General features: G+C 45.7%; 1 protein-coding gene across 9 annotated transcripts in view; it reads right to left on the bottom strand.

Annotated features, from left to right (window-relative positions):
* The window catches only part of Arhgap17 (Rho GTPase activating protein 17), an 89340-nt gene that overhangs the window by 24071 nt on the left and 47318 nt on the right, over positions 1 to 17951 (bottom strand). For 8 of the 9 annotated variants that reach the window (XM_036191468.1, XM_036191462.1, XM_036191442.1 and 5 more), the window contains 9 exons: positions 17444 to 17555; positions 17154 to 17230; positions 14871 to 14982; positions 10728 to 10796; positions 10510 to 10591; positions 5129 to 5256; positions 3581 to 3692; positions 2805 to 2886; positions 559 to 639 (listed from right to left, as the gene is read on the bottom strand). In XM_036191468.1, the coding sequence (XP_036047361.1) occupies positions 559 to 639; positions 2805 to 2886; positions 3581 to 3692; positions 5129 to 5256; positions 10510 to 10591; positions 10728 to 10796; positions 14871 to 14982; positions 17154 to 17230; positions 17444 to 17555 (855 nt within the window). Of the gene's footprint in view, positions 1 to 558; positions 640 to 2804; positions 2887 to 3580; positions 3693 to 5128; positions 5257 to 10509; positions 10592 to 10727; positions 10797 to 14870; positions 14983 to 17153; positions 17231 to 17443; positions 17556 to 17951 lie in introns of those variants that run through there. The other variant, XM_036191494.1, reaches the window with a different exon arrangement.

The following is a 17951-nucleotide window of genomic DNA, read 5'->3' on the forward strand; positions in this document are numbered from 1 at the left end:
CATCACCTATCAACATAACTGCTAATGCACAGCAGTGCATACACACCCACCCCATCCCAGCAGCTCCGCATTGTTCTGCAAAGCCTTCTGAATGTGCCAAGCATGCCTGAGGTAGGGTCGTCTCGGAAGAAACATATCCACTCCAGCGTCACTGAAGCTTCATTTATGGAATCATATACATTCTGATGGCGAATTTGATGTCAACCTGACACACCTGGGAAGAGGTAACACCTGAGGAAAAGCATCTATTGGACCGGCCTGTGGGCATGTCTTCTGTGCTTTTTCTTGACTAATGACTGATGCAGGAGGAGGGCCCAGCCGGCTGCAGGTAGTGCCATCTTGGGTGGGCTGGCCCAGGCTGTGACAGCTAAGTAGTAACCCTGGAGTAAGCACAAAACAGTGTCCCCCCACAGTTTGTGCCTCCAAGCTCCTACCTTGAGTCCTGCCTTGGCTTCCCTCAATGATGGATTGTGACCTTAAAGACAAACCCTTCCCACCCAAGTAGCTTTTGATTATGATGTTTATCACAGCAACAGAGAAGCAAACTCACACACATACCTAAAGTTAACAAAATTTTGTGGTGGCAACTTCTGACATGTTGTCCATAAATATTGAAGTTTTTTGTCTTGATCCTGCACACTAGGAAAGAAATACACACAAGAATTTATAAATGCACACATTATTAGTACCCATATTAATGTGTTATTATAACTCAGATCTGCAATGTCTCTTAGAGGCGCCTGTGCTAAATAAAGGCTTGGTTGTCAGTCTGGTGCTAGCAGGAGATGCTGGTACCTTCCTGAAGTAGGGTGCAGTTGGAAGACGTGGATCCTAGAGGGAGGTGTTAGGACCCAGTCCTTACCTGCTCTCTACTTCTCAGCATGAGGCGAACATGCTTCTACCACCAGAACGTATGGTGGCAAGCCTGAAGCAACAGGAACCGAACCTCGGAACCCAAGAACCATAGTAAACCTACCCTCCTTTAAGCTGATTATGTCACATATTTTTTTTATAGCAGAAAGCTAATGCACATTCTTTATCAAGTGAAGCTTGTCTGTTTTCAAAACTGCAAGACAGCACTGATCTGGGAAATGAGCAGATCTGGAGTCTAATCCCAGTTCCATGCTATTTGACTGGGAGCAGGTACTTCATCTCACCAAGCTTTGTAGGACAGGGAAGAATGCTGATTCTGTTGAATGACCTCAAGGCTAGAGGCAAATCCTGTGAAATCACCATGCCCCAGGCTTGACATAAGCAGATGCCACTGAAAATCTTGTGTAGGCATGTGTATGTTAATTAGCAGCATTATGAAGCCTACCTTTCCTTAACATAAAGGCAGCCTGGTCACACATCAACTGCCAAGCTCCCAGAGCCCAGACCTCAGGTCTCTCTTGCTGTCAACTCTGCTCCAAAGCTCCAGGCTGGGGCTAATTCCCGTGTGGAGCAGGTATAAGAGCTCTGGATCCACACAGCTTTGATGGACAAACTTCCATAAACACGAGATGGAAAGGAAAGAACCCACAGAGCAACCACTCTGTCCTCTAGAAAGAGTGTAGCAGGTGCCCATGATGCTGATGAGTTCCAGAACAGGGAGTCACTTGATTACACTGGAGAGGCCAGCCACCAAGTCAACACGATGGCTTTTTTCAACTATAGTATCTATGTGCAGTAGACAGACACCTCCTCAGAGTTTAGGAACCTAGGAGAGTTGAGGTGAGGAGACTACCCGATACAAAAACCCCATTCATGCAACCGCTGATTCATTTAACTCAGTCCCAAAACAGACTAAGAGCTTGTCCTTGAACTTAAAACCTCATGGTCTATCGAGGAGAAAGTCTCTTGGTCCACAGTGATTGCAGATTCCTGAGAAGCCACACACAGCTTCACCACAAATGGTTCTACCTAATGGTGGTCAGCTCGGTAGGAAAGTGACAGGGTGAGCCAAGGGGGAAGGGCAGGAGTGGAGGTGAGCCAAGGGGGAAGGGCAGGAGTGGAGGTGAGCCAAGGGGGAAGGGCAGGAGTGGAGGTGAGCCAAGGGGGAAGGGCAGGAGTGGAGGTGAGCCAAGGGGGAAGGGCAGGAGTGGAGGTGAGACTAGCTCTTCCTTCCTCAGACTGAAGAATTGGGCAATTAAGAGAAGAAGTGAAAGGTAACAAGGAGATCACCTGGCTGGCCAAGAAGCTGAGAGCATTTAAAATACACTGTCCTGTTACAAGGCGGGTTGAAGCTGAGGGTAGAGGAGAAGATCATATAATGGGTGGAGCCTTTGGGGCAGATAGGTCTCCATCTTGGATGCCAGCCCTGACAATTTCTTGGCCCAGCTCCTTCGAAGCCCCAGTTTCTCTATCTATACAATGAAGATAACAAGAACACGTGCCTATTCTGGATGCTTGATGCTTATTAAGAACGGCAGGAGAGAGTGGGGCAAAGCTTAGCAAGTTATTCCTGCAAGTAAGGCTCCCATTCTATTGCTAAACCACTGAGCCTGCAAACGGCCAGGAGCACAGACAGCTGCCCTATAATGCATGACGCCAGTTGCAGAACTGTTTTCACTATAAAGGGGTTTGAGATCAGCTAGTTCATTAATGTGGGTGAAACCATACCAGTTCAAATAAAAGCGTAATCCAGGAGCTTTTTATTCTAGCAATAGTGAGTGTGTTCACTCTGGATGCAGGCAGAACAGGGGCACATCCTTATGCATGCTATTTCAGTGTCCCATGATTCCTAGAACACAAGGACTTATAAATGGGGCACAGTAGTTCATCACTGCTTTGAACTTTCCAAACTCTGAACACTCTAAACTTACCTTGCGACTTGTGTCCACTCTTCATACAGACTGAAAGTCATCAAGGGCTCAGGCAATTCCCGCAAATACGACTTCAAAGCACCTGAAACCATGAACACATTCTGAGTATGCAGTGGGGGCCGAAGCTGCATCGCTCTGCCAATGAAAGTACCTCACACACAGTCTTCCAAGCTGCACAAAACAAATCATAATTTGGCAGCAGTGCTTAGAGAGTGAAACCTTGTGAAAGAAATTCAGTTCTTGCAAAAATACACCAAGAGAGCAATGGAAAATAAAATTCGCTTAAAGGTAATTCTATTAACATACAAAAATTTCTCCAGGCAAACGTAGGTCAGGAGTGTGACAGGAAGGAAGAAATACATCTTCAAAATAAATACAAGCTGCATTTGAGCACACTGTCTTGACTGAAATAAAATTTACTCTAGCCATACAAAGCAGTGCTGGTCTCATGGGTAGAAGATAAGGAAGAGACTCCATCACATAAAAGAAAGACAATTCCTGGCGTTCCAAAGAGGGTAGCCTGTCTGTCAGAGCTATCTTCTTCACCTTTGCTTAGTAATGGGGAGTGAGGGGAGAGGAGAACCCAGAAGGAAAAGGCGTACATGTGTCTCCATTACATTTTCCTGTGGCTTGCAGCACGAAATTTCTTGACAGGGAGGGTCCTTTCATTTGACCAATCACTCCTCAAACGACAATTGTTCTTTCAGCTTGTGAGCTGACTCGGGTTTGCTCACCACCAAGGACAGCTAGGTTTGCAGACAGTCCTTGGAGCTCACCTGCTACTGCATGAGGATCTGAATAGAATTCATCCAGGTGAGATGTGGAGCAGTCCAGAGCAGCTTTTAACTTCTTTAATTTGGAGGCTCCAGCCCCAATCCGAAAAAGGCCCTAAAGACAACAAAAGGCCAGCAGCATTGAGTCAGAGCTGAGTCTCAACCTGGGGAACTTCAGCTTGCTTATGAGAGCAGCCCCACTCCCCATCTTACAACGCCATTCCAAGGAATGAAGAACGTTGTGTGTGCCCAATGTATGGTGACAGGCAGAACACACCTTCTTAATGCTAGTTCTTGGTCTGTGGAAAAGCTTTTTTATTTTCACAGTACTGACTACTGACTACTACATATCTTATAAATTTACTTTTTAGTTAATTTTTAAAATGACATCAGTGAAAACAGACCAGACTGCATGTAACTTTCACTGACCTAATTGTGACTTTTTTTTTTTTTTTTTTAAAGAAAAACACATAGAGAACCAACCAAGAGAGGTAGGTGTATAAAGGATAGTGGACCAGGATTTAGGAGACTTGGACTTAAGCAATAAGTCAGCAGGCTTCTCAACACTTTATATTCCCAGGGATGAGCAGGTAGTGGTGGTAGATATTGATGACTATCAAAAGTGTCGCTGCTCTCCTGGAGAGCAAAAGCAGGCCCAGTTGAGAAGCATGCACTGGGGCTTTTAAAAGTTGAGGTTAGGAACCAGAAGCCAACATGAGAGCTTCTAGGATGGTCTTAATTTGGGCCAGATTAGATATCAAGGTTTTATCTGTGAAAACTCACTGTGTTGTCCACCTACAGAGCCTCTGTTCTTCTGTATGCATGTGAGACTTCAACAAAAGATTCTTTTTTTTTTTTTTTTTTTTCCAAGACAGGGTTTCTCTGTGTAGCCCTGGCTATCTGGAACTCACTCAATAAGAGACCAGGCTGGCCTCGAACTCAGAGATCTACCTGCTTCTGCCTCCCAAGTGCTGGTATTAAAGGTGTGTGCCACCACTACCTGATAAACAAAAGATTCCTTAAAGGACAAAGAATCTTGCATTTTAAATCTAGCTCTGCCCTGACATAAACTCAGGAGAAACAAGAGTTGCTTGGTTCATGCTGATATTTCTGGAATGGATCATATAAAATACAATATATAATATACCTTTTAAAACCACCACACAGCACACACAAATGCAAGACTGTCATAATAAATAAGAGGTTATGGATGTTCTCAGCCACCAGAGCATTGTCCCAAATCATAAGCAGAGATGGAAAGGGAAGAGGCAGGATGGGGAAAAGGTCAAAGTGCACGGCGAGCAGAACAAGTGTACCTGTTCTGGGAGGCCCCACTGAGTTTACTAAATAAGGGTCCCAGGACTCACTGGGACATACGGATCGTGGGACAAAGGTTTGAAAGCCAATGGTCTATACCTCCACAGTGGTTGTAGAATAAAAGTGTGTGTGTGTGTGTGTGTGTGTGTGTGTGTGTGTGTGTGTGTGTGTCGGGGGTGATCTGGACAGAAGAGGGTCAAATGATTTGGTAGGTGGGACCTGGGTGCCTCTCACCTCCTCCTTCATGCCAGTCTCCAGCAACAACATGACGCAGGCCTCAATAGGAAGAGCAATCTCACGCCCACTCCTCTTCAGGTGTTCCTCCAGGGGTGTCCCGAAGGCTGGTTTCTCTGCCCACTTATCTAGAGCAGGAAATAGTCGGTAAGACCTTTGGCCACCCCATGAAATCCTGGGGATTTTCTTTCCATGACACCAAAGGGCTCCCTTGCAGACTGGTGACGGGGGCTTAGGGAGAGGAGAAACACCCAGAAGTTGGTTTTGTCATTTACCAACTATGGGAGCACAGACCATGTGTCAGGCTGGGACAATCACTGGGGACAGAGGCTCCTAGCATGTCCTACGGCACAACTTGCCTAGGGGCGATGCTAATGGTGGCCCTGGACCTGCACCACACACCATCAACACATGTGGAGCCAGAAACCTTCAGAAGCCTTGCATTAAAATGCAGGCTACATCTGAGCACATTGTCTTTACTGAAAAGAAATTTACTCTAGCTATGCACAGCAGCACTGGCCTTGTGGGAAGAGGACACGAAAGAAACTCCATTATGTGAAAGGATAACCCTTAGCATTCTCAAGGGGGTGCCATGTTTGTCAGACAAGACCTAAAAAGGTCAAGGTGAACTCAAAGTAGGTAACACGCTGTGACATGCAGTACTCTCCACCATCTCCATCCAGTTTCAAAATCTCTGAGGAGAAAAACTTTGGTGTATGTGGCTCCCAAGCAGCTTGGGCTGAAGGCTGTGCTGACGGCGGCAACCGTGCTTTATGACTTTTGGGTCACAGGCCTTATTCCATACATGACAGATGGGAGGCAGCCCCGCAGAAACACGCACAATGAAGCAGCTGTAGAAGAATTCGGAACACGGACATGCTGCATTAGATAGGAGGTGCCTGGCTGGCCTGGCCCACTGTGGGCACTGCAGAGATCTAGTGCTACCTGGGAAGCACACAGACACCAAAGAAAGAACCAACGTAAGACCCTGTGAGCTAAGGAAGAGTACACTTCTTCCCAGCCTCTGCTGCATGCCTTCCCATCACCACCCTGCCACTGGAGGGCTGGGTTGGGACAGGACTGTCCAGTGACTTTTCCCTCACCTCCATGCATGGGACGGGGCCCCTTCCACCCTTGTAGAGAGGAAGGGAGAAAGACAAAATGCCACAGATGCACAGGCCTAAAAAATGCTTCAAAGTTTAAAATGACAGCATGAAGAAGTGAGGAAAGATGACAGAAAAGGATGGAGACAGAAGGCAGTGGATAAACAAAGGCCAAGGTGTGGGCCACTCTCAGCTCCTCGCTTTCGGCCAGGTCCTAGCCCTGGCCCAGGGAACTTTCTAACAGAAAAAGTATCTAGAGGGCCTGTCCCACAAGACAGAGGTCTGTGACAGTTCTCTAGAAGTCTAGATCTTACCTAGACTACTCTGTCCCTTTTACCTAAAGCAATGATAGCCAATCAGGCTCAAAATGGTCATGTGACCATTCTCTTAGCGGATACATGCGAGGCACTTGGGAGTTTTGCATATGACACCTGTAATCTCCTCTACAACATGTCCAACCCTGGATACTGATGTCAAACAGAAGATAGACATAGGCTGGGAGGAAGGAGCTCAACATCCTGCCCAAGTCCTGTTTCCTGCCTGTGTAGTCTATTGTAAAACTATGGTCCTGGTCCTCACACTAAAAAATCTCCATTTTTAAAATAGCAGAATGTCGTGAGTTCAACCATGGACCTTGGACAATCTAAAAGGGAGTTAGGGACGAGGTACCCAAGAGAACTGCAGCAGCATTTGGTGGCTGTGTCTCCTGTCAGTCAGAATGCCCCGTGGTGAAATGTCCTTGAGGCTGCACATGGGTCATTATTGCTACATACAACACTAGGAGGAGGACATTTTCCTACACACATGCACCGACATAGGGTCTGCCCCTCTGCCCTCTGTGAAGTTGTCCAGCGGGTCACACAAAGAACCCTAAAAGGGAGATCCAATCTACCATGGTTTGGGATGAGAAAAGGGCCGTCTTTCCCCGAAAGTATGCTACCTACTTCATGAGCATTTAAAACTTTAAAGCCGACCACACGGGTCCCACCATGTTGCTTCCTGCCTTTGCCACTGCAGTCTCTCTTTGGAGTGCTTGTCCTCCCAAATAAAACTTCTGCTTACTCTGTTCATGACTCACTTTCCTTTGAGAAGACAAGAACTAAGACCCCCCCCCCCGCCCCCCATACCACTGAGAGATGGCCATACTCCAGACCTCTCTTGGAATGTTGTAGTAAACATGAGCAGAGTATGGCTTACCACCTACTTTAGAGTGTTAGCAGCGGAGGGAACAAATGAGAACTTCTGACCTAGACACAATTCCAAAGGCAAGTTCCAGCTCAAGAGCTGGCCTTCAAACAACAGGCCTACTATGTGTCAAGTACTGCGGCAGACACACAAAATTCATGAGGACTCCCCACGTTCACAGTAAAAAAAACTGGACTGTGAAGGACACATAAGACACACACATGAACATGTAACGGCCATTACAGACAGGACACATTGCTAAGATGTGGCAATCAATGGTATAGACAAGGGTCGCAAACGCAGTTGTTGGAGGTGAGCGGCAGAGCAGGTCTGTGGGTCAGGCTGGAGAGTTTATGGCTGCAGCCACTCTGAGAGCTTGACAGAGGGTTCCACAGGGGAAAGCATGGTGTGCCGAGACTTTTGAAACGTCCCAGAGAAGCTAAGAGGTCAGGACTGCTAAAAATTATTGGTTTTTCACCTAATGGTAGCAACTAATTTTTAAATAAATTTGAACGAGCTACGGCTGTTTGCGACTTCCAGTTTAGACCATCAACGTGACAGGAATTCAGAGACAAGGTACTCAGCGCTGGCCGCAGTGGTTAGAGAAGGCTCCTCAAAGGAAGTGAGAGGGGCAGGGACTGATGGGCATCAGAAGCAGACAAGCACATGTGAGGGAGTTGGCTGGGAACGGCCCTGAGGCTCAAGGAAATGAGAGTGCAGGGGGCTGGTGGGACAGAAGGAGGGTCACAGTTATGCAAGGGGACGGAATGATGGCTCCCAGCTTTCACAGTGGCTGAGTTTGAACAAGGGCAGTAGTGGAGGACAAGGAGGACAAGACAGCTGGAGAAGGAGGTCTTGGGTGCTAAGGTCTGTTGAAGGCAAGGGAGCACAGATCCAAGGAACTAACTGATGCTCACAGTGCAGTTGGGGGTGGGGGGAGCTGTCAAGACGAAGGATTTCTAGAGAAAAAGGATGAGGTGGGGAACGAGAGAGGAACAGAAGAATGAGGAGGGACCTCCGGAAAGGCTGACTGCCGGGTGGGAACATAATCAAAGACGTGGAATCTTAACCATGAAGGAAGAGTGAAATCAGGAAGAAGGTGTCCTCAGACAGTGCTGACCTGGGCTGTGTCAAACACCAAGATTTGGGAAAAAGGTCACTGCTCCTTGGGGAACTAATTTCCTTTAATGGTGTTGTGGGTACAGAAGCCAAACTGCAAAGGGTTATGGGTAGGAAGGTGAACATCAAAGTGGATATTGGAGTCCTCCAAGTGTGGGGGCAGGAAGATCCCACTGCATGATTTTTCCCCCCTAAAGACATGCTGAGTCTTTCTGAGAGAAGGCTACTGAAGAAAAGACAGGGCTAAAAAAAGGTAGGTACAAAGACAGGTAAATGGAGGTGAGGGGCCAGACTGTAGCCCGTGAGTGAGTGACTGAGAAAGACAGAGCACACCTCTTCAGAGCAATGCTCGTCACACTCCAGCTTTCCCTCTTGCATTCCTGAGCTCTTCTCTGCTCCCCTGACTTTCTGAATATTTCTCTGAGGAAGAACACTGAATGGGGATGACTAAGAAATCCAACTTTCTTGCTTCTGTTAATATTCAACTCTTCCCAACAGAGCTTTCCCCATTCAAAGGATAGAATGACACCTACATCTTATCCCACGTAGGGCCCAACCTCACAAACACGTTCTCAATGCTCTGAACTTGACAGCAGTCTGTCCCCTGGAAAGACCAGCCTTTGCTGCTGAGACTCAACACACTGCCCAGGCCTGGGAAACGGGGTGATTTAGGAAACAAAGGTAGCCTGTCCTGAAAACAGCAGCCAGGGGAGGAGACACACTGGACTGCACTCGGTCAGGCTAGAGGAGCTCTTAACTCTACAGTGCAAAGCATCCGGGTGAAGACATGGCATTCTCTAGGGGCCCAGCTGCCCACACACTAGTGAACACCTCCCATTTGCCCACCTTGTCCAGTCACATGTTTGCCACACTCAACACCTGGCCAGGTCCCGTTGCAGTACAAGCTCACTGGCTCCACAGGGGATGCACAAATGTCAGCTCTATGTACCAAACGAAACTAGAGTCAGCTCTCTGTAACTGTGAGCAAACAGTCAACAACTGCAGACCGAAGTATCTGGAAAGGTTGTGGGCACAGAGCACTTGCCTCAAATATACATGGCCTTTTGTTCCAGCCCAGCACTACAAGGGACAAAGAGAGAAAGAAAGAAAAGACACTGGAAAAGGCTGATCTATACTGAGTATCATTTTCTTGTCGTTATTTCTCAAACAATACAGGACAATAACTGTTTTATGTAGCACTGCATTATTATAATAGACGTTGTAAGTTGTCTAGAGATTAAAAAAATATGGGTGTGTGTGTATAGAGTGTTTGCAAATGGGACTTTTGTTCTGGAGAGCCAATCCCCTCATGGACACCAAGGGACAACTATGTATGTACAACTAACTCAAAGATGACAGAAAACTTCCGCCTGCACCTGCTGATAACCATTCTCATGGTAAATCAGCGAGAAGTAACAGAAGACCTGGGACATCCAGAGCTGACACATGCAACTCAAAACTCCACACCAGGGAGCGTTCAGCACACTGGTGGACAAAACAGCTCCATGCTTCAGCAGAGCAGACAAAATATCAGAGCCGGGAAGAGAGAGAAATGGAAGAAAGAATCTTTCTAACAGCCATGGCCTTGTGATCTGATCACAGTGACTGATGGGCATCAAGGCTGGCCTGTCAAATCCCCCCTCGGTAAGTCTGGAACACCTTTTCTAGATGAATGCTCCCTATGGAGCAAAAACAGGACTGGAAAAGGCAATCAGATGGCAGAGGGTTCAAACCTGTACAAGAAGCAGAGAGGCTGTCTGTCTTCAACGGAAGGTGTTGGAAGCGCAATGCTCTGTTAGCGTGTTAATTTGGATTTGGAAGAAATCAGAGAATGCAGCAAGAATGAAATTATGCTGGGAAATGCTAGGCAGAGAGGCTTCATCTCCAGGAGAGGCATGCAGAGGCAGGGTGAAGAAGAACAGAGGCAAAGGGGCAGAGCACGAGGAGGTCTCAGCAGACCGCAGGTTACATTACCTTGACGGGCGCGCACTTCGGGGAGGGCCTTCTCTAAGACCGCTAACGCTTTTCTATGGTAGTCTGCTTGGGCCTCTAGCAACTGAGAACAGACCCACATTCAAACAAGAGTGACGTTAGCACTGGGCGGGCACAGACACAGTGGCTGAGCAAGACTGAAAATGAACTCTTCCATAAAGCTTAAATGATTCAACATCTAGTCAAGGGAAGGGACTTACCGTCACGAAGAATTTGCCGTACTCCCCCTCTTTGGCCATGAAGTTGTACATATCTGCTGCGAGTTGATCCTGGGGAGAAGATGCGTCACTAACGTCAGTAAAGGAACTGGCACCTGACCACAACCTAAGGGACTTCTTAGGTCAAACCAAGGGGATGAAAACAGCCACAGGTGAGATGTCTACTGACTGAGTTACAACTGTGCACTAACTCGGAAAGAACTTCCAGATGATGAGATGGCCAAGTCTGAGAACCTGAGTGCAGTTGGGCACTAGGTATACATCTGTCATTCCAGCACTCCTACAGTTAGATGCTGGCCCAGACAGGAGACTCGCTGGAAACTAGCTTGGGTTACACAGTTGTAAACAGAGCCTGCCTCAGACAAATGGAAGGCAAGAACTAACAACTAAGACTGTCTTCTGACGCCCCCGACCAACCTCACCCACACTCAACAAACTCACCACACACTCACAAAAAAGGAAAGGAAAAAGAACCGAAAAAAATGTTCTGGATTGGCATGGAAGGAAATCCAAGTGTTAGGGTTAGTGTTAACTGTCAATGTGACAGGATCCAGAAACCTGTAAGAGACAGACATCCAAGCACCACCAACCCACCACCCCTGAAGGAATGCCTGCAAAGAATTATGTTAATCAGGTTGGGGTGGGAAGACCTACCCTAAAAGTGGGTGGCACCATGTTTGAGGTTTGGGTCCTAGACTGTATAAAACAGTTAGCTAGGCAGCAGTGTGCATTCATCACTGCTTCCTAACTGTGGCTGTGATGGGATCAAGTGTGATCCAGAACAAATTCTTTCTCCCTTAAGTTGCTTTTGTCAGAGGATTTTATCACTCAAATAAGAAAATAAAATAAGTTACCAAGATATTTGCTGGCACACCCTTTAGAAAGCCAAAGTGTTGAGCATAATTTGGCATTTATTACCATTTGGGGTCTGGGTAACAGAAAGGGGGAAAGGTCATACTTCGATTGTCACATAAAAATGTGTATGAAGAACGAAGATACTAGAAACAGTAGTTTTGTGTTAGCGGCAGCAGATGCTGGGCGAAGAGAAATGGAAGAAAGATTTCACTCTGTAGTGACCTTGTTTAATATGTAAAGTGATGTAAATTAATCACTTAGGTAAAAATTGCTATTTTTATTAACTTGCAGCACTGGACTGAAGGTTAGACCTTGTACATTCTAGGTAAGCTCTCTATCACTATGCCTGACTTCTACTTTTTATTTTTAGATAGTGTGTCACAAAAATCCTAGCTGGCCCTGAGTACTTTCTGTAGCCCAGGCTGGCCCTGAACTTGTAATCATTTTGCCTTAGCCTCTCAAGTAGCTGGGATTATAGGCTTGTACCATCAGGACAGAAATGTAAAGGACAGATTTGGCATTTGAATATATATTTTTAATGTTTCTAAACCTGTGTCTATAGACATTTTACATATATGTTGGAAACACATATATTAGAAAACTATACATATAGGTTGAGTGAGCTTTTTTGTTTTGTTTATTTTTTTGAGACAGGGTTTCTCTGTGTAGCTTTGGTGCCTGTCCTGGATCTTGCTCTGTGGACCAGGCTGGCCTCGAACTGATCCGCCTGGCTCTGCCTCATGAGTGCTGGGATTAAAGGCATGCGCTACCACCGCCCAGCCTTGAGTGAGCTTTTTAATGTACTATCTTCTATTTTTCCCATCAGGGTGCACAAAGTAATAAGAGGACTCTCCTATTTGGAAATGCACATCAGGAGCAACAAATATCCCTTTAGAATAAATTAGAGGGGTTTGGGGATTTAGCTCAGTGGTAGAGCGCTTGCCTAGCCAAGGCCCTGGGTTCGGACATCAGCTCTGGCAAAAAAAAAAGAAGAAAAAGAAAAATAGAATAAATTAGAAGCAAGAAAGTAGATTTCCTGAGACCTCACTTGCTCCTAACCAGAAAGAGGAGTAAAGAAAAATAAACAGTCAAATGTTAAACACAAACTAAAGCTGGGAACACCATGCTGGAATGTAGCAGTCGTTTGCCTCAAGGGTCAGAAAACAGTTAAGCATGGAGCCTGGTGAGTTAAGGAAGAACTACACACCCATCAGGCATAACAACAGTCTATCTTTTCTTTTTTGAAACAGGGTCTCACTACATAGCTTAGCTGTCCAGGAGCTCACTATGTAGATCAGGCTGGCCTCAAACTCAGAGATCCACCTGCCTCTGCCTCTGCCTCCAGAGTGCTGCAATTAAAGGCGTGCGTCATGTCCAGTCTGCCTAAGAACAGTATTTCTAAAGAGTTACATACATTCCAACAGAGGGGAGGACTGCATGCAGTAAGTCCACTCATCAGCACCTGGAGAGCTGAGCAGTGCCCGTGGTCTGGGCTAGGAAAGATCAACGCCTATGAGACACTGCCTCCAGTTCCCAGAACCCCAGAGACAGTGAAGCCTTTCTCTACTGGTACGCTGGTGGGTGCATGTCCCTCTAAACTTATCACACTGTTGGAAGTGTCACTTGAATATGACTTTTTTTTTCACATTCTTTTTTTGTTTCTTTCTGAGTGAAGAGTCTCGTGTAGCCTATGCTGCTCTCAAGCTTGTAGCCAAGGATGACCTTGAACTTCTGATCCTCTTGCTTCTACCTCTCAAGTGTTAGGATTACTATTCCTCTTTGGGGCAGAACCCAGAGCTCTGTGCATGCCAGGCCAGCACTCAACCTGCTAAGCTAAATATGATCCTTTAACCACAGTGCAACTCTGTGAGGTGCATTTTCATTTTTACCTTCAGTATTCAGTATTTAACAGTTTAGAGATCAATAAATGCTGTTTTATTTTTAAAGACAGGGTTTCTCTGTGTTGCCCTGGCTGTCCTGGAACTCGCTCTGTAGACCAGGTTAGCCTTGAACTCGCAGAGAACTACCTGTCTCTGTCTACCTTAAGGGAGGGATAAGGGAGGATACATGGCCTGAACAAACCAAAATGTAAGAGTCCCAACACAACCTATGAGGAAATAGTCATTTTTGCAAACAGACAAGCAATATCAGGGAAAAAAAAATGAAGATCCCAAGAGTCACCAATGACTGACTTCTTTAGCGCCTCTAAAAGCATGTGAATAAGTGTTTATTTACATGGTTAGACATGAGGAGAAAAATATCACTTAATAATCTAATCACAATGGAACTTTTGAAAGTATTTTTGGAATTAATTTTTTTGTGAGAGAAAATTATTATTCTCCCAAATTACAAACCAATTGTTATAGAAATATTAAAAAAAATCCTTCCTCCCTGGAATAGTGACCCATGCCTTTAATCCTAGCATTTGGGAATAAGAGGCAGGCAGGAATCTCTGTGAGTTGAAGCCAGTATGAGCTACATAGTGATTTCTAGAACAGTCAGGGCTACATAGTGAGACCCTGCCTAAAAACAAACAAACAAAATCCTTCCCTTACTAAAGTAAATATGACCAATTTACTATATAATAGATGTTGTGTTTATATCAGAAAACCTATACTATTATACTGCTCTGTCTTTATATCACCACCTGTCACTTTAATTATATCTTTATATTATATTTCATTTCTTTCCCTCTCTCTCAACTGGTTATTTTAAATAAGCCCAGTCAAGTTTTTCTTAAACATCCCGCTTGCATTGTTAAGATTTCTTTTATTTATACTTATGTTAGATATGTGAATGTGCTGTGTATGGGTATGAGCATTTGAGTGCAGGAATCTTGCAGAGGCCAGAAGAGGGTGCTACTCCCTAGAGAGGGAGTGGCAGGTGGTTGTGAGCTACTGAATGTGGGTGCTAGGAACAGAATTCAGGTCCTCTGCAAGAGCAATATGTACCCTTTAACCACTGAGCATCTCTCCAAGACCCCACCTGGATTTTTAAAAAATGTATTTTTTGATTATAAAATAATATGTAGTGTTAGAAAATTAAAAACTAAAAACTAAAAACAAACAACCCAAACTGTGGTCAGGACATAATGTATGAGAAAAGAACAAATAAAAATAATAACAAAATAAAAACTGCTCTTCAGTATCATTCATAGTATTCTGACATGAGCTAGGTAAAACACTGAAGAATTTATAACATGACTTTTTGCCCATTATTTACAGAAAACAACAAGCAGCTAAAGGTCTACCCCAACAGGGATTCCCATACCTTGCACTGTTCGACTTTATTCCCAGCTTCATCCATCTCTTCCTTTAGGGTGTCTATTTTGGATGGAAGACCCTGAAAGTTGGTTCCTGAAGACTTGTGTGCTTGGTTCCACCTGCAAAACAGGAAGAGCCAGACTGAGAAGGAGCTGTGCAAATTCAAGCAGGAGCCAGGCGGCCTTCCTCCTTCTTATGTTTAGCCTCTAGAACAGCAGCGGGCAAAAACAGGTGCTAGCTTCTCCACAAGGCAGGACTCCTGCAGTGCTGAGGGGTGGCCTAACCAAGCATATTCTGTGTCACCCAGCGCCACTGCTGGAACATATTCTGTGGAACCTCTTTTGTGCAGGGCCCAATCATTGAATCCTTGCCATGAAGCACATCTGGAATGCTCCCTATATTCTGAAAACAAGTCCCTGCTCTTGAGGATGCCTTATGATGCACCTTTCTATCATCTGAGACCTGTGATTGCTTTTAGCAGTAAAAGCCAGAACTTCAACCCTGCGGCTATGAAAGCATTTCAGACACTCATAGTAATAGAAGAGGGGCAGATGTGAATAATGGATCTATAACATTATTTCTGGTTTTCAAATATGCTTTGACCCTCTGAATATAGATAGTCTGGTCTCACTGAAAATTTAAATATTGATAGTATGCACACACAGCATGAAAACACACACTAACAACTTATTAAGCTTCTTGGTCTGCTGCCCTGCCCTGCCAATGCCATATTGTACCTACTCCTCATTCCCAGGATGATGTACAGAAAGCTTCCCATGTCTACAGAAGCAAAATGGCCAGTGCTAGCTTTGAGAAAAGCACAGAATTTGGAGTGTTGTTTGAGGAGCAGTTCCAACTTATGGAGCTGTGTGACCTGAAGTCTAACCTCTGCCTGGGTTGTCTTGTCTTTTAGGTGAACACTAACTACCATGGACACTGTCCACCTTGCAGAACTAATATAGGGTAAAAGAAGGGACAAGCAGCCGGACATGGTGGCACACCTTTAATCCCAGCACATCAAAAACAAAACAAAAAGGAGGGAATAGGCACAATCGTTTGCAGAACATGTATCACAGAGGCTCACTGCATTAAGATCCCATTTTCCGCAGAGCCACAGGAACAAGTAAAGGCAAATAAGGAATACTCATCCACTGCAGTTTCTCCAATACCCACTTGAGCTAACTAAGCAAGTATGACTATGGACATAAGAATCAGGGCTGGATATCCTAGGGCACATGTGCTTGAGATGTTGATGCCCTGACAGATAAACCTCTCTATTTTGCTTAGTCAAACACAGTGAAGGGCACACAAAACCTCACTTAATTAAGTAGCAGACATTCTTTCTTCTGAGCAAAAATGTATGTAGGGGGCATACCCCTGGTCTCGCTATCATGCAGGGATCTAGACACACGTCTACACCACGAGGACACAGCAGAACTCTCCGTCAGAGCACTGGTCCTGTCACCTGCTATCTCGAGGGCATGGAATAAACCATACAGACAGCATGTGTTGGTCCCAGCTCCTCTGTGAAACAGTCCCCATCACAGAAACAGAGGGTGTTTGTATCAGACCCATCCTGGCCTTTCCAGCTAGTCACAAGGGGCCTCTGCACTAAGTGGGAAGCAAGCAGTATTTGCTGAAAATGAAGGGGAGGAAATGGAGTACTGGGAGGGAATCAAATTAGTGACAGATGGATCGGCACCTGCCATGCAGGAAGTGACACTCTGACTCGACAACTACACCTCTTATCATTTATTAAACCAGACACACTGAACCACTGAGTTATGACACTTTTTCTCCTTCCCCCACACCATCAGTGAGGTCCTGATTCAGAGATGTCTGAGAAGCAAAGAAATGCAGCACAGCACAGCCAAGGACTCCAGAGCAGGAGCTGCTCTCCGAGGCACTGCTACCAGAGATAACTTCACCCCTTCACCCCCACACCTCCTCACCCCCCACCCCACCCCACACAGAGCCACCAGAACTCACAGCATTCAGTGAGTCCTTGATCATGGAGGTTTAAGACCTGGGGCAGATCTCATGAGCTGTCAGGATCACAGGTCTATCCCTCAACTCCAATGTCTTGAGAGCTGTGATCTTGGAGTGTCAGCCCCCAGCCCTTTTTCTGTTAATACACTTAGTTCAGGGTGTTCTAACAACACCCCCACTGCCACACTTGGAAGAGGCTGTGACCTGGTCAGTGACTGAGGTATCTGTCTGACAGACTTGAATGCTGATCACAAGACAGAATTCTTCTGCACTCATTACTACCCTCACAGTACCACCTTACCTTGCTCTGACTGAATCCCAGTCCAACACCAGTTTAGCAAGCTGTTTCCTTTGCTTTTGGATGTTGGGAATCTCCACCTGGAAGGAAGAACAGACCACATAGACACATCTGGGGATTTTAGCTGAATTCTTCCAAGAGCAATAACCTCTTTACAAAGGTTTTCTTTTAGATACAAACTTCCTTTACTTTCCCAAAGTTCTACATTAAAGCTGCTAATGACTTAAAATTTTAGGCCCACACGAATTGTTTACTATCTGATCCCCACCCAGCTAGGCAGCACAAGAACCCACCTCTGCTATGCTGGAGAGAGGGTCTACTATCTCCTTTTCGACAAAGACTTCGTGCTGTGAGAGCTCAAGAGCCAGCTGATTCTCAGCATCTCCACAGGTCTCCAGCATCTTCCTTTAGGGACAAGATACCACACAACAACCATGCAGTCGTTAAACCAGGTCTGTCATGTGGCTGTATTCTGCTCTGTGACAGGAACACAGCAGAGCACTTCCCAATAAAGCCTTTACAATGCATGCATATGCGCTGTCACTAAAATACAAGGCCAGCTTTGTGTTTTCAAAGGAAATGAACTGAGACTGAAGGTGCAGCTCTTGTCTAGAGTGTAGGAGGCCCTAGGTTCCAACCTGAGAACAGGAGGCTGGAGGGAGGGAGGGAAGGACTAGCTCTGGCATGAACTTAATGTGGAGGGAGAGAAAGTGTGAACAGTGAGGTTACAACTCAAAGAAGTAGGCTCTCAAGTCAGATGAAATGAGTGTTCTCAAAATACCCTGAAAAATTTTTAACATG

This window comes from Onychomys torridus, chromosome 1 (assembly GCF_903995425.1).
Source record: "Onychomys torridus chromosome 1, mOncTor1.1, whole genome shotgun sequence".
Lineage (NCBI taxonomy): Eukaryota > Metazoa > Chordata > Mammalia > Rodentia > Cricetidae > Onychomys > Onychomys torridus.